Here is a 16,439-nt window from a genome sequence, read left to right as displayed (position 1 = left end):
ACGTCATGACTTCTAACTGTCACTGCGTCTAGAGACGCAGTGACAGTTAGGTGATGTCTGCTGTCCCTGACAGCAGACATCCCCCCTCGTCGCCCAGGGGGGGCAGGGGTGCCCCCCCCGGTCGGCGATCGCTGTGATTGGCTGTTCAAATCTGAACAGCCATTCACAGCGTTTCCTGTGTTACCGGCGGCTAAGCCGCTCGGTAACACAGGGATCGGTGGTGATCGGTGCTGTCAAGTACAGCACCGATCACCACCGATGTGCAGCCCCCCCCCTCACAGCCGCCGGGCACTCACCCGGCAGCAGCAGCAGCTCCCCCGGCTCCCCCGGCAGTGTCAAGAGCGCACGCAGCGCTGCCCTCCTCCCCCCTCCCCCCCGCAGCAGCAGCAGCAGCATCAAGCTGCAAAAAAAGTGATTTCTTAGTAAAAATAAAAATATATGTACCGAATATATATATATATACACACACACACATATATATATATATATATATATGTGTGTGTATATATATGTATATATATATGTGTGTGTGTGTGTGTGTGTGTGTGTGTGTGTGTGTGTGTGTGTGTGTGTGTGTGTATACCCCACCGATCGCCAGCCCCCCCCCCCCCACCCGGCAGCCCCCCTCCCTCCCACCCACCCGGCTGCCGCAGCGCCAGCACCCCTCCCACCCCCCCGCCAGCCGCAGCGCCAGCCCCCCTCCCAAAGCTGGTGACTAAAATGGGGTCACTTGTGGGGGGGTTCCACTGTATTGGTGCTTCGGGGGTCTTGCTAATGCGACATAGCACCCACCATTCATTCCACCACCAAAAATCACTCCTTCCCTTCTGAGTCCTGCCATGCACCCAACTGGTATTTTTTGGTCACACGTGAGGCATTGCCGTACTCGGGAGAAATTGGGGCACAGATTTTGGGGTGCTTTGTCTCCTTCATTCCTTGTGAAAATAAAAAATTTTGAGCCAGAACTGCATTTTTCTGTAAAAAATTACATTTTTTTACACAAAAATGCAGATCTGGCTCAAAATTTTTCATTTTCACAAGGAATGAAGGAGACAAAGCACCCCAAAATCTGTGCCCCAATTTCTCCCGAGTACGGCAATGCCTCACGTGTGACCAAAAAATACCAGTTGGGTGCATGGCAGGACTCAGAAGGGAAGGAGTGATTTTTGGATTTTGCAGCACAGATTCTGGTTGAATGACCCCCGAAACACCCATACAGTGGAACCCCCCCACAAGTGACCCCATTTTGCAAACTACACCCTTCAGGGAATTCATCAAGGGGTATAGTGTACATTTCAAACCCCCCGGGGTTTCACCAATTTTGATACAACTGAGCTGTGAAAATGAAAAATTAATTTTTTTCATTTTCACTGCCCAGTTGTACCACAATTGGTGAAACCCCTGGGGGTTTGAAATGTACACTATACCCCTAGATGAATTCCCTGAAGGGTGTAGTTTGCAAAATGGGGTCACTTGTGGGGGGGTACCTAACTTTTAGCATCTTATGGTGCCTAGAAACCTACATGGTGCCTAAAAAATAATCTCATAAAAAGGAGGCTCCAAAATCAAGTAGGTGCTCCTTCTATTATGAAGCCGGTGATTTGGTCACCGTGCACACTAGGGCCACATATAGGATATTTATGAAAACCAAAGAATTGGGGGAATCAATTTTTAGTCACATTTCTCTAGTAAAATCTACTGTGTTCCTTAGAAAAATGTATTAAATTTGCAAATCTGCAAAAAAAATGAAATTTTGAAATTTCACCTACACTTTCTTTTAATTCCTGTGAAACACCTAAAGGGTTAACAAACTTCCAAAATGCTGTTTTGAATACTGTGAGGGGTGCAGTTTTTGAAATGGCATCATTTATGGGGGTGTCTCACATACAAGTCCCTCAAAGTCACATCAGAACTGACCTGGTCCCTAAAAAAATCAGAGTTTGAAATTTTCTTGAAAATTTGAGAATTTGCTATTCATATTTGAAGCCTCCTAGTGTCCAAAATAATGAAAAGGAGGTTGAAATAATGATTGCAACATAAAGTAGACATATGGTCTTTGTTAGTTATTAACTATTTTGAGTGGTATGTTTATTTGTCTCACAAGCAGAAAATGTGACATTTTGCAAATTGCAAAATTTTCCATTTTTTCACGACATTTTGGTATTTTTCACAAAAAAACACAGACTGTATCGACCCAAATTTACCACTAACTTGAAGTACAATGTGTCACGAGAAAACAATCTCAAAATCACTGGGATAAGTAAAAGCAAAAAAAAGTTATCCCCACTTAAGTGAGACATGTCAGATTTGAAAAAAATGGCTCTGTCAGGAACGCAAAAACTGGCTCTGTCAGGAAGGGGTTAAACAAAATTCACAAGCAAATGTTTGTTTAAGAGGCTGACGCGCGAACACATCTGCATTACAGTTCTACACATCTCACCTTTCTTTGCCGCCATTTCAAAATCTTCAACCTTTATAAAGCCGCCAACACTTGGATCTTAAAACAAAGATACATAACTATGTCGTCATCATTATTTATTTGTAAGCTGTCACAAGACACTGCAGTACCTTATTGTCAAATAAAAAAAAAACACAGAAAAATAGAAAAAAGTACATCTATGCACATCTATATATATTGGTTCTCACCCAAAGATTGATACAAGATTTATAGCACAGTGCTTACGTTATAGATTCTTGAAACTATTTCATGGATTTATATTTGTTTCTGGAGCTAGTTCTCCGAACTAAAGATTACACATAAAAAAATAAAAATAAAATAAAAAAGTTACCACAACCGCACAAAAAAAAAGCAAATCAAAAATCTATCTCTATATACTTCTGGCAGCGAGTGAAACTACATCTCTTTCACACATACAGAAACACAGAGGCAGTCAAAAGGTAGCTTTCAAAGCTTTTGCTTTGAGTGGACTAAAAGTCCAATCATACCTTGCCACAGTTTTGCCATTCGGGAATGCTAAAACTATAGCAAGGCATGCTGGGATGTATAGTTTCACAACAGCTGGATGGCCACAGGTTGGTCTAGAGGGAGAAGGTTGTAGGCTCTAGGTAGCTCAGAGTGTAGCTGGAACTGCAGCTCATATAACATTCAGATGAAGTAGTCACAGGTTATGGAGGATGTGATGTTTGGGGAAGGGCTTGATAGCTGGAAGGTTGAATACAGTCTAGTCAGGCGCATAGGGCATACTTGCCTACTTTGGAAAACTAGTTTCAGGGAGATTATAGTTGGTAGTAGAATTTTGCACAGTGCTCCATTGAGGGGAGTGTCGTGCTCCACCCAAAGGGCGTGTCTAGTTCCATATATGGAGAGATTGGGAAAAGATATTGTGCACGTTGCACCTAGAAGCGTGGGTGTGTACTGCTACATCTGAGAGGAATCATTTATAATGACTTATATACAAATGTAGATGAGCCCCAAAGCAGTTGGATAGAGCTACTATACTTGGTATAGTGCTGGGAAATGGTGCTGATGATTCAATGTAAATGTATCTGTCTCATTACTCTTTTTGCCAAAAATGTAACCGTGTAATGTGGGCTAGGTGAAATGAGGGAGATTGCTACACTAATGAGGGAGAGAGGGAGATTGCCGTTATTTCAGGGAGTCTCCTTAGAATGAAGGAGGGTAGACAACTATGGCATAGGGAGCCCCATAAGTGAGAAGTACTGGATGCAGATGTGAGAAAGGGTGTTATCAGAAACAAATCTAAGATAGGGAGAAGTGTAATGTGATAAAGTCAGAGATACGAAGGGAAGGGGTTTATAAGAACAACTGCGAACTAGACAAAGAACATGGGTTTAAGAAATCTGTTTTGAACGAGGGTACAAAAAGACAGAGCAACAGAATGTGTAGAGTACAGAGAGGGTCAGCTGCAAGAAAACAACAAAACTATGGGCCTATGGTACGGGTGGGCAATAAGCAGTTCCAGCAACAGATTTAGCATGGCCAAATAACAAAACTAACAGGGCATGCTGGGATGAGTAGTTCTACAGCGGCTGGAGGGACACTTGTTGCCCACCCACTGGTCTAGGGATCTGGGGAGCGTGTGATTTTCTCAAGCATAGGAAGACAATAAGGGGAATGGAGACTGGGTGGGTTTACTCTTGAAGGAAGATAGATGACATAATGATAAGCTTTAAGTAGTGTTGTGACATCCAAAAGGAGAAGGTGGAGAGGCAGATTGCTACATGGGATAGAAGTATTAGAGAGGTAGATCTTGAAGATTAATGTGTAAAAGCCAAGAGAGGCATATCAGTTCAATTAGGGAAGAGGTATAAACGGAGACAACCAGAGGAAGACCATAGCTTTTATTTACCCCTTTTCACATATGGGCGCAGGACAGTTTCCCCGACAGTCGGGATCCCAACAGTCATTACCACGACGTCGGGATCCCGACATGCAAACCCTGACACTCGGGGTCCTGATGGCAGTACAAAAGTATGCGCAACACATACTTTTTGTACTGTGCGATGTGATGCCTGCGGTCGCGCGCATCGCATTGCAGGCTTTTCATCGCAATGTGTATGAGGGGCCTTCAAGCAGTTCTGTAGTTCAAACTGTAGCAAAATAACCATTTATTACAAAAAAAAAAAATCAGTTACAGATACAATAAACTGTAAAATACTGTTGGATAGAGCCATGTTAAGGTCACTTAAAAATAAGGGGGAAAAAACATATGCTTAAAGTTCTCTTTCACTTGTGAAACATATCTAGCCTGTGTTCCTTGGGGTCCCAGTGGGGTTTCTGGTGGCATAAACAGCCCACACCACGTGTAAAACATTTAAAGTTCCTTGGCAGATATAATAAGCCCAGCTTACATATATTCAATGACTGGTGTCTTAGGGCAGTATGTCTATTCTAGGACAGTATGCCCTGCATGAGAACATACTGTCCTACGATAACAGTCATTGACTATATTTAAGCTGTGCTTATTACATATATGACTGGGGGTTATGTGACTAGCAGCATGGTGTGGGTTGGTGTTGAGAGCAGCACAAGTGCCCAATGTTGGAAAGAGGAAGGTAGATAAATGTGTGACTGGAAAGCTGGGGAGAAGGACGATGATATTCTGAATGAGGGGGAAGAAATCAGAGCATGGTTTTTCAGCCTTTCCAAACATTCTTTAGTGTTCCCGCTAGGCTGTTTTAGCGGAGTGCTGCGCCCTGCCTGATTTTTAAAGGGCAAAATGCGCCCTACCCCTCTGGCAGTGCCCCGCTAAAACAGCCTGCCTCCTACTCTTATGGTGATACTGGGGAAGCCTGGCACCGCAGTATATATAGCGGTGCCCAGCGCTTCCCCGGCAGTGCAGAGCCTTTGGGATGGCTGGGCCCGCCCCCTTCAGTGATGACTGTGGCCGGGCCCACCCCTTTTCATCACAGCGCGGCCACGGCCCTTTTGTGACGTCGGCGGCCCGGGACCGCCCAGAACAGCGACGTCGGCGGACCCGGTCTGCCCCCTTGACGCTGCCCCGTGCAGCGGCGCCCTGCCCGCCCCTGTTCCTAGAAGGAAAACTAAATCTTGCATAATATACAAGATTTTAAAATTGCCAAGGCACACCATCAGACCCACCACAAAGAAAAACACATTGGTCCCCACAGGAAAAAAAAAAAAAAACACATGGGGCAAATTTACTTGCTATGGGCAACCAATCAGATCCTGTCTACTATCCTCTAGAGGGTGCTAAATAAATAAGTAAGTAGATTCTTATTGGTTGCCCATAGAAACATCACATGTGAAGTAGAATACACATCTTAGTAAATTTCCCCCATTGGCCCTCATATGAAAATACAATCAATCACACCGGTCCCCACAGGTAACAAAAATAAAATACATTGGCCCTCACATGAAAGCAAGAGACCAGTGAATAACAGTTGAACTGGTGGTTGTGGTGTGGACATCTCTAGCTCTGGTGGCACACTCAAGAACATCTCAAGGGACACTAGTGTGCCATGGCACAGTGGTTAAAAAACGCTGGATTAGAGGAACGGACTATGGAGATCAGCCAGTACAGGGCTGTGTCAGGGGCATTTGTAAATACTAGGATTACTAATACCGAATTATGAAGGGAGCAAGTGATGTTTCAGATTATTAGTATAAAAGATTTATGGGTACTTGTGAGTTATCCGGGCTGCCGATTTTTTCATCGCGCCCGAAAAATCGTGGGCATCGCGTCGGTCGCGGCCATTATAAGGGGCCGCGACCGACGGGATGCCCACGATTTCCCATAGACAGTAATGTTAAAAGACGCGATGGACCCGATTTCCCATAGACAGCAATGTTAAAATAAAATGACAATGTGAAATTGGCCAATATGGCCATTTCACATTGGATATGTTTTAAAAAAAAATGTTTCATGGCCCCGTTAACACCACCCCGCTATTGACGCCAACCCGAAGCGTGGCGAGTGGCGGCGGTACGCGTCCTCCGACCTTTTCATACCCCTACTATCCACGTCGGCGTGGAGCTGAGAATAGAAAGTGTGGCGAGCGCAGCGAGCCACCGAGCCCGAAGCGTGGCGAGCCCCGCGAGGGGACGCGGACACCTGTGAAGCCCGCGAGGGGACGCAGATACCTGTGAAGGTATCCGCGTGTGCTCGCCACGCTTTGGGCTCGGTGGCTCGCTGCGCTCGCCACACTTTCTATTCTCAACTCCACGCCGACGTGGATAGTAGGGGTATGAAAAGGTCGGAGGACGCATACCGCCGCCCCTCGCAGGCTCGCCACGCTTCGGGTTGGCGTCAATAGCGGGGTGGCCATGAAACATTTTTTTTAAAAACATATCCAATGTGAAATGGCCATATTGGCCAATTTCACATTGTCATTTTATTTTAACATTGCTGTCTATGGGAAATCGGGTCCATTGCATCTTTTAACATTACTGTCTATGGGAAATCGGGTCCATAGCGTCTTTTAACATTACTGTCTATGGGAAATCGCGGGCATCGCGTCGCGGCCCCTTATAACGGCCACGACCGACGCGATGCCCGCGATTTGGGGGTAAATCGCGGGCATCGCGTCGGTCGGGTGTCCTTAAGTTAACTAAACTTAAGGACAAAATCGGCAGCCCGGATAATTCACAAGTACCGATTTATGTAACAGATACAGTATTTAAAATCCCATCTTGTGCTTTACTCTCAAAGTGTCTGCTTACTGATTCACTTGTTGCAAGAGACAGACTGAAGAAATGTTAAACTTTACAACACCACAGTCCTTTACCTCAATACATATCTATGTGAGCTACTGCATTCAATGATGCGATGATGGCACAAAGAAGCAATGTATAAGAAATGTGTAAAACCAGAAACAGATGAAAATAATACAGTACAGAAAAACTTGGTATAAAGTAGAGGAAAAGGATAGAAATATGTAATGAACTGTCTGACCGTTTTCATAGAAAAACTGCTGCTAGAAAATGAAGGCCACCATTAGGTTAGCTAATTAAATATTCAGCCTACCAGATCTCTATGAGCCAGTAGCAGGACTGCAGCATTAGGTACTGGTAGGAGAACGATTGCTTCAGCCCACAAAGCAGAAGCATTGACTGTAGGAACACTACGTTCTAATCTGAGCAATTATCCAGCAGTGCAAAATCCTACAGTCAGTCACTTACCTATCAAATGTGTATCCTCAGCCCGATCAAAGTAATAGGAAAAGGCATAAAAGAACAGACTGGATACCTCTTTGGTATGGCTTACTTTGCCACTTAGCATATTGGATACTCTTCTATAACAGGATTCATACAAAGATGTTACTGCAGGGAGACACAAAACAAAAACACGGATGTAGCTGTATGCATGTGAAGCTGGGTACATATCGGGTCCTCACATGTGCTGCGCAGACATGCAGATCGGATTGAGGGGGTGCACAATCAAGGGTACACATCAGACAATGGGCCCGATTCAGGTTGGCTCTGTAAGCTGCAATCATCCAAGCGCCTGAGATACTGCCTGTTCGAACGCTAGCAGATTCCCCTCGGGAATATGCGAGGAGCTGGATAATGAAAGCACATCTCCTCATATGCCTGCGCTGCAGAAGAAATCAGTCAATGGTCGCCGACCATCAAATGATTTCATCTGCCTTCGCAAATAGAATTTAGTGGAAATGGACTTATTTGCTTGCGCCTGGACGAAGACGGCCCACCAACGCGTCGTAACCATGGCAATGCCCAACGTTTCACGGGGACGAGCCCTATTCCCACCACGATCTGCCCCCGGTCCTCCCTGCCCACAACAAACGTCCCGGCGAGTGTGTAAGTCGCCGAGATCGTTCCTTGCCGAGGTCTGCGCTTGCGCAAATATGCCCCTTCCTGAATGATTCTGAATTAGGCCCAATGTGTATGATACTTTGCTTTATCTTCAGGATTGGACATCTCTTCTGATGCCTAACGCTGGGCTCACATTCATCAAGTGAACGGCTGATATACATCAGAAGCCCATACATGCGATATGTCAGATAATGGCGTCATTCACAGACATATTAGGCAGAACACACAGAGCCAGACATCCTGGGCAATTGCATAAACATTGCCTACTACTGTGATGTGTGTATGTGCACAGCTGTTGGTAAAGACCATGCGTTGCACAATGTGCAGGATATGTGGTCAGTGTTGATTGAATCAGTCAAGCGTTGAGGAAGATTTCAGCATGGATGACCGACAGATCAATGCTGACTGGTCAAAGCAATATACAGTACAGTTATCTGGAAGATCAGTTGATATCTGGGGCATCTGCCAGAGAATTGTAGCATGTATGACCACTTATAAAATAGCTAAATCTAGTTGATAAATGAGCCCCTAAATACTTTTGTCAACATTGGGAGTTTAAAGACAAAATCTAATAGAAAATGGTATCTTCAAGATTTGCTCCAAGTGTTTAATTGCTAGAGTTTTATGGACAGTTTATTGTAAGATAAAGTGCTTAGGCTGGGGCCACACATAGAGGGCCAAAAGGCTCATTCCTGCCAAGCGGGTCTCGCTTATCAGCTATGTTTGGGCCCAGCCTTTGATTCTGATAAGGATCACACGTACCATAGTTCTGTCCTTTCACCTTGTAAGATATTCCGGCTTGTTTAAACTCCATAATAAAGCCTGGGGTTATACAGGGTGTCACCAGCTCCCCACCTGGTTGCACTGTATGAAGAGATTAAAAATGAATAAAAATAAAATAAAAATTAGCGCACCAACAATATAAAAATATTTTTGTAAACAATTAAGTTGGCTTCATTCATTAACACCATGGCTTACAGGGCCCGTTCTACTGGCGAGTGGTAACAAGCACAGGCATGATCCAAGGATAGAAAAGGCATTTAGAAAAATGTTATTTCGCCATTGGTCAGTCTTATTGTTAAACTTTATTTATAGGACACCACAAGTGTTCTACAGTGCCACACAGAGGACAAGACAAGGGGTGCAGAGATAACACTGCAGCATAAAAAACTGCCTCAATGCTACCTTTAAACCCCCCCCCACACACACACACAGTTTCTAACAAAGCAGAACAATATCACTTCCCTGTTAAAAAAGACTATCTGGATGCAGTGGAGTTACAAAAGGGGGTGTGGGCCCCACCCAGGTATCACCAAAGTGCCACCTCCTGTGCAGTGACAGGAGCAAGGTAATGCAAAGTAACATTATGTGCAGCAACTGACTGTCAGTGTGTAGGCACTGCAAACAGCCTGATCCCCAGTGGCAGCCTTCATCTCCAGGACTCCCGGAGTGAAGAAAACGGGGTCTGAGCTTCAAGGCCATGCCCCTTTCTTCCAACACACTCAAACAGCTGGTCTACCCCCACTGGGTGTCACCCTAGTTAGGCACTGTCTGATATGTCATGTGAAGAATGGGATTGGGGCAAGTACTAAAGGTTCAGGTGTGTTACTATTGGCTCCTAGTTTATTTCTGGACTAAGATTACAAGTCCATGTCCATGCTTCTAAGCAGGTGTGTAACCATAACAATGATGGCCTGTCCCAGTGCCTCTATGAGAGACACCTCTCTGTAGTGGTTGTTCATTTGATGCCCTATTATAGTGGCCTAGATTATAGTAGTGTCCCAGTTAATGTTATGCTCCATAATAGTGCCCTAATTCACATTAGGTCACACTGTAGGGCTGCCAGTACACATTATGCAACACAGTACCCCAATTCACATGATATACTGTACAGTGAATCCTGTTCTCACTATAGAGCCTCCACTTCATATTGCTACACATTACAGTGCCTTTAGTTAGACAGTGACAGAAGATCAACGCAATCAAAGGGTCGACAGGAACGTAGTTGACGTGAGTTTTTCACTTTTTTTGGTGTCTGTCGACATGGACATCATATAAGCGTACCTCTATGCTCGCCATACTTTAGGGACTATTTTATTCTCCGTCTATGTCCATTGGCATGGTAAAGTAGGAACAAGTTGGATTAAACAAACAAAAATAAATCATGAAAAACTCGACCATGTCACTGCCGACTACATTTGTGCCGACCTTTTGCTTACATCATTCGACTATTAATGTTGATCTAGACGCTGCCGACTACTTTTAGGTGTCTAACTAAATGTGTTCGACCAGTAGTGGTCGACCAAGTGATTATCGATCTAGACATCGATCTGTCAACCGGATACAGGCAAAAGTATGTGTGTAAACTGTGAAAAATGTGTGTAACATATGTAAACTTTAATAGGGAATGTCGACTCCTCTCCGCTCTAGGCCCAATAGCAGCTGCACTCCCTGCACCTATGGCAGCTACGCCACGTCAGTGACACCTGTTGCAGCCAAAAAACTCCTTTAGCAAACTGAAGGCAAGCTCGTACAAAAAAAGGGGGGGTGTATTCCTGTAAAAGGAAAGTGGCTTTACGGAGCCCCAATGACCTCACTAAAGGGGCACATAGCTTAGCCGTGAACCCCCCCATAACCTCATTCGGAGGTTCTTCTAGAACTGCCAGCAAATTTTCAGTGACAGGAGTTGGATGCAGCAGGATAATGTCACACTACTGTCATGGCGGGGGGAGTCTGCATTTGGGCTCATCCCCAGGAAGGGCGACACTTGAGTATGGCCCCTCCCCCCTTTGTGACACCACTGCCCTTGCCCCTAAGGTTTCATTCACACAAGACCTCTCCGATGTATTTTACACATGAAGCAGTTTGATTGTTCTCTGCTCTAAACCGAATGTAGGACAGACATCTGACTCCTTAACTCTTATGCCACATTACATAAAAGTGCTTGCAATGTGAGCAGTAGATTTAGGGGTAGTTAGGCATAAAAATCAATTCTTAATCTGCAGGATCTAATATCTGAACGGACACAGTGCATTGAAGTGCCAATATGCAGGAATGATGCTTAAGTGGATAAGCGTGGGGATCCAGGGAGTATGGGCCTATCTCTAAACTCTGTGGCAATACTTACAGCACACCCACTTATTTTGGTGCTCCCCAAAAATCTACATGGAAAAAAAGGTCATGGAATACAAATCTATAAATAGAAGTTCAAAACTCACAAGGCTTTCCTTCTTGTCCACCCATAATTTGCAGTCTTGCTGACATTAAACCTAGGCCAAGGTAACTGCAATGGAGGATGGAAAAGAAATTAGGGTGATCCAATTCACATAAATAAGGCTGACAACACTGTGCAATATATTTACAACATCATAAATACATATCAGTCTGCTCAAACATTTCTTTTTTTTTTTGGGGTGGAGGTGAAATTATAAATAAATATATCGTGTCTTATATAGCGCAGCAGATTCCGTTGCACTTTACAATTGTAAACAGAATATAAACTTCTGTAATAAAAAAAAAAAAATAAATTAAAAAAATTGGTCGATATTCAATATAAGTGAAAACCTCCATTTAGGAAGCGGAGGAAGGACTTTTCAGAAAAAGATTTTACTTCTAAAAAAAAAAAAAAAAAAAAAAAAAAAAAAACTAATTATAAAACTTTGCATTTCTTTGAAAGATACAGCATGGAAGGTTTTGTACATATATTGAAAAAAAAAAAATCTTTGTTGCTTTTGTACATTAAAAAGAGCAATTCTATAATTTGTAGGAGCATAGAATACAAAATTCTCCACAGCCAGAATACTTTCATGAAGGAACAATGAATCCTGGAGCAGCTTCATGTTCCTTTGGAAAGGCCAGGGCAGCGCTCACCTGTGGGAATATAGGTGGTATGTGTTGTTAAACAGGTCAAAGTTGGTGATGTATCCCGCTGGTGCACTTGGAAAAGTATTCTGTTAATAAAATGAAAAATAAATAAAAACCATCAATTTACTTCACAGGTGGAAGCAGAAATGCTCTAAAATTCCAAACCATGTATTGTGAAGCAGAGATTTTTACAGACATTGTAGCTGATTCTGTGGGGAACAAAGCAAAACAATATGAAAGAAACGTTACAACTGGAGAAACCATTTTTCTTTGTAAATGGGGCCAAGGCCACTGAGAGGGGCCCAAGCCCGTGGGAGGGGACGGTGTCTACCCCTTATCCCCTATAACCAGGCAGTGAGAGAGAAAATACAGCTGCAAATAGTACATGGGCCCAGGAGAGAGAGACTGCTACGGCAATAGTCAGTCTTCTCTCCCACCGTGATGTTCAGGGGGAAAGGGGCACATTGTATATGTTCTAACCGGTAAGTAAGAAGGGGGCCTGGCCATAAATACTCAAATTGACCACGCCCCCTCCCAATACCGGGGCCCCGGCAGAGCTGCCGGTAGCCCTGCATGTGACAGATATAAAATGTGCAGATTTAGATTTGCAAGAGGTGTCTTCAAACACTTGCATACAGCAGCATTAAAATATTTTCCCACCTTGCATTGCAGCATGACTCGCCAGCTCTGAATTAGCCCCTAAATATCCAAGCCAATAAGCTACAGGAAACACCCGGTTTAGAAGTAACGTTTGTTTTTCCCATAATGCAACTGTAATGGTCACTCTGCTCTGATAAGTATTTATCTCTATATAGTCTCTGCTCTGATAAGTATTTATCTCTATAGGGTCTCAAGTCAGCAGCCCGGCAGAGGCCATCTAAACTAGGCAAGTTACTGTCTGCTGAACAATACTTACTCAAGAAATGACAAAACTACTCATAGGGTCTCACAAACCAGAACTATATGTCCTTCATTATTTACATTTGGTTCATTTTATTCAGCTCAACTGCTGACATACAGAAGGAGCCGGGCTCCCTCTTGCTGGCGAATCGCCAGAACGTCACCGCTGGCGATCCGCCAGCAGGCCGGCTCTCCATCTGACTGAGACGCGCGTGCGACTCAGTTTCCGTGCGGCGGGGCGACGGGAACCTGTACGTCTCCGCTTCAGGGAGATGGACAGGGTTAGGGGGGGTGCGGGGAGGCGGTGGGGACCCCGGGTGACCGCCGACAAGCCGGCGGGGACCCAGGGGAAGCCGTCGGAAGGGGACAAGCGCGCGCACGTCCCCTTTCACAGATACAGATGGCGGGGGATGGCTTCGCCATCGCCATCCCCTGCAAAGAAGAGACCCGCTCCATCTGTACTCTAAAATGAACCAGATAAAACCCCAGTTACCCGGCAACACCACATCATCACTATGCATCAGTTCCCATAAATGTCCTAGAAGTATTTGCCACACGTACCTTGTCATAAGGATAGAAGGTGATTTGTGTAGACCCACCACCAAGATCCAGCATTCCAGACAGCTTTTCAGATGCGTGTGTTATACTCCCTATTAACACAAAACATAAACAATATATTTAATTACCGTATACAGCAGGCAATAATATGCACACACATACAAAAGCAGAAATAGGCCAGCACTCCACACATTAACACCCAGGTCCCACCTGGGGTCAATGATCCGAACAAAGAATTGCACAAAACCATTTCTACATGTGGATCATTGGTCCCACTATTCTGTCTTCAATAAAGGAGACCGATACGTCAGATAAACATTGGCATAGATACCGTATGGTGTCATTTCTGTAACTCCTAATTCATGCACTGCTAAAGTTGCATGGGGGTGGTAGCCGAGACACCACAACCTACGGCTCTGAGGTTGTATTACCTATATGACCCCTTGCTCGGGTCACATTTTCACTGTGGTTTCTTTGGGTGACAAACAGCTGTCCATGTGGGAATATAGTAGTCACAGAATGGTAAAAGTAACTGAATCTATTCCACTCGCCTCCCATACCTCTCCCATGCACCCATAACACAAGACTAATAAGAACATTGATAAACTCTATGGGAAAATTTACTAAGATCAGAGTTCTATTGAAGATAGTTTTGCCATTAGGGACCGCTAAAAGTGTGTCAGGGCATGCTGGGATGTGTAGTTTCATAACAGCTGGAGAGCTACAGGTTGGCCAGGCCTGTTCTAGAAGATAATAGATAAAATTGGATCGGTTGCTATCCCATCTACAATAGGCCTCGGATCTTAGTAAATGAACGGGATACGGTCATTAGGTCTACACCAACCAGGTCGACAAGCATTGGGTCGACACCACTAGGTCGACAGGCAGCAAGGTCGACATCCAATTAACATTAAAAAAAGTGCATAGCCCAGGGTTCAAGAACACAAAACTATTTTGTATACAGGATGCCAGGATTTAGTAAAATACAATTAGAATAACTCACCAGTTAAAAAGTTGACAGTAATCCAAGCAAATATTCCTGGGTGGGGAAGAACAAACACACAAAATAAATACAGTTATGTGCAATGATTTGGTAAACTCACTGGTAAATTCTGCAGTTTAACAAAGTAAAATTGAGGTTATTTGCATAATTTTGGTTAAAAGTAAGGGCCTACATGCTGACCTCATCTGGTAGATTCCTAACAATCGAATCCATGGCATTAGACACCAGGGCCAGAAAAAAACCAAACCACCCCAAGGCACCTCACTAGAGACCTAGCAAGTGATATGTTTGAATGTATTAAATAATGAAGAAGCAGCTGAAATCTGTAAGGAGTGTTACAATGAGAAAAACAAACAAGGTGTTTATCAGTGCCTGAAGATGCCCAACTACACCAACCCAGGGGGCTTCAAGCCTCAAACTATACGGATATATCAAAATCAATTTATGAAGGTCCTACCATTCATATGGTAGGACCCCCCCAGCCGGTACTAGGTGGTGCCCAATGGAGAAATTCAATTGTTGCTCTATTCAGGCGCAATGAGCCGTGAGGAGACATTTAATCTCACAGCTCCCTCACGTCAGAACAGCACTTTTGTCTGGTTTGGGCATGATCAAAAGAAATTTGAATATCGTCCCACCCTGGAGATTGGGGAGCAATAAAAAACTGAATCAACTCCATAGTGCCTTGTCCAATACGTAGTCTGCAAATGCAAGGGTTACATGCTAATCCAAACACACAGAGGCAGGTGGGTGGAGTGCCAATGTATATACTGTATGTACACCGGAAACTCTGCTTTCAGGTGTACATACAGTATATACACCGGACTGCTCATCCAACGCTAAACATAATAAGAGGCACTTGTAGCACAAACATACACAATAAAAGGAAAATGCTTATACACACGCCAAACATTACAATTCAGAATATTTATACTAAATTTTGCAGTTTAACATGTACAACTGAGGATCTTTGCATATTTTAACAAAAAGAGTGGGCCTACCCTCCCCCCCCCCACACACACACACCCATTCAGGCAAGCGCATTAGGTATCCAATGTTCCAAAAAAAAAAAAGTTTTCTGAAGAGTGCTAAATTGAGTATTACACTATAATGGCCCAGCAGACACCAATCCACAGGGGACACCATGCACCAAACTCTTTATCAATACGCTCATACTATATACATTTTTTACACTTTTATTATTACCTACCACCTATAAAAAACACTCCTAACACATAAGGAGGTAGATTTATTAAGCTCGGTGAAGTGATAAAGTGTCTGTTTTTTATCACCGGCCAATCAGCTTCTACCTGTCATTTTTCAAACCAAGCCTGTAACTTCACAGTTAGGAGCTGATTGGTCGGTGATAAAAACCAGACACTTTATCACTTCACCGAGCTTAATACATCTGCCCCACAGTAGCAGCTTCTTACTTATATAACACCTCTAACACTTTACTGGACATCTCTTACTAGTGCAGGGGTGGTTTGGGTGGGCTGGCCAGGGTGTCCCGTACCATGAATTTGAACCTACCTGATTAGGTCATCTGGGCAGGCCTATACTTTTGACCAAAATAATGCAAATAACCTCAATTTTACTCTATGTTAAAGTGTATCATTTATTACAATTATTCTGATTCTTGTGTGTGTGTGTGTGTGTGTGTAACTACAAGTCTCAGCAAGGTAACATCATTCATTATGTTTCAAGTTAGTATGTGCAGTTCTGGCTCCCCCTATATAAAATGACACCCCCCTCCCCCATATATATTTTTTCTTTACTATATAGCCACAGGTTGACACAATTAATTATTTTAAATTACCACTAACATGCTCAACA

At 43.9% G+C, this 16,439-nt stretch overlaps 1 protein-coding gene across 1 annotated transcript in view; it reads right to left on the bottom strand.

The window, feature by feature from the left end:
• The window catches only part of ENTPD6 (ectonucleoside triphosphate diphosphohydrolase 6), a 41,782-nt gene that overhangs the window by 11,101 nt on the left and 14,242 nt on the right, over positions 1-16,439 (bottom strand). The window contains exons 6-12 of the mRNA XM_083175968.1: positions 14,604-14,639; positions 13,604-13,692; positions 12,149-12,228; positions 11,497-11,561; positions 9,041-9,142; positions 7,625-7,765; positions 2,441-2,497 (exon numbers count right to left, since the gene is read on the bottom strand). Coding sequence (XP_083032094.1) covers positions 2,441-2,497; positions 7,625-7,765; positions 9,041-9,142; positions 11,497-11,561; positions 12,149-12,228; positions 13,604-13,692; positions 14,604-14,639 — 570 coding nt within the window. The remainder of the gene's footprint in view (positions 1-2,440; positions 2,498-7,624; positions 7,766-9,040; positions 9,143-11,496; positions 11,562-12,148; positions 12,229-13,603; positions 13,693-14,603; positions 14,640-16,439) is intronic.

This window comes from Crinia signifera, chromosome 3 (genome assembly GCF_055691185.1).
Source record: "Crinia signifera chromosome 3, ASM5569118v1, whole genome shotgun sequence".
NCBI lineage: Eukaryota > Metazoa > Chordata > Amphibia > Anura > Myobatrachidae > Crinia > Crinia signifera.
Note: the sequence above shows the minus strand (reverse complement) of the source record. Positions and strands in the feature narration are given on the sequence as shown.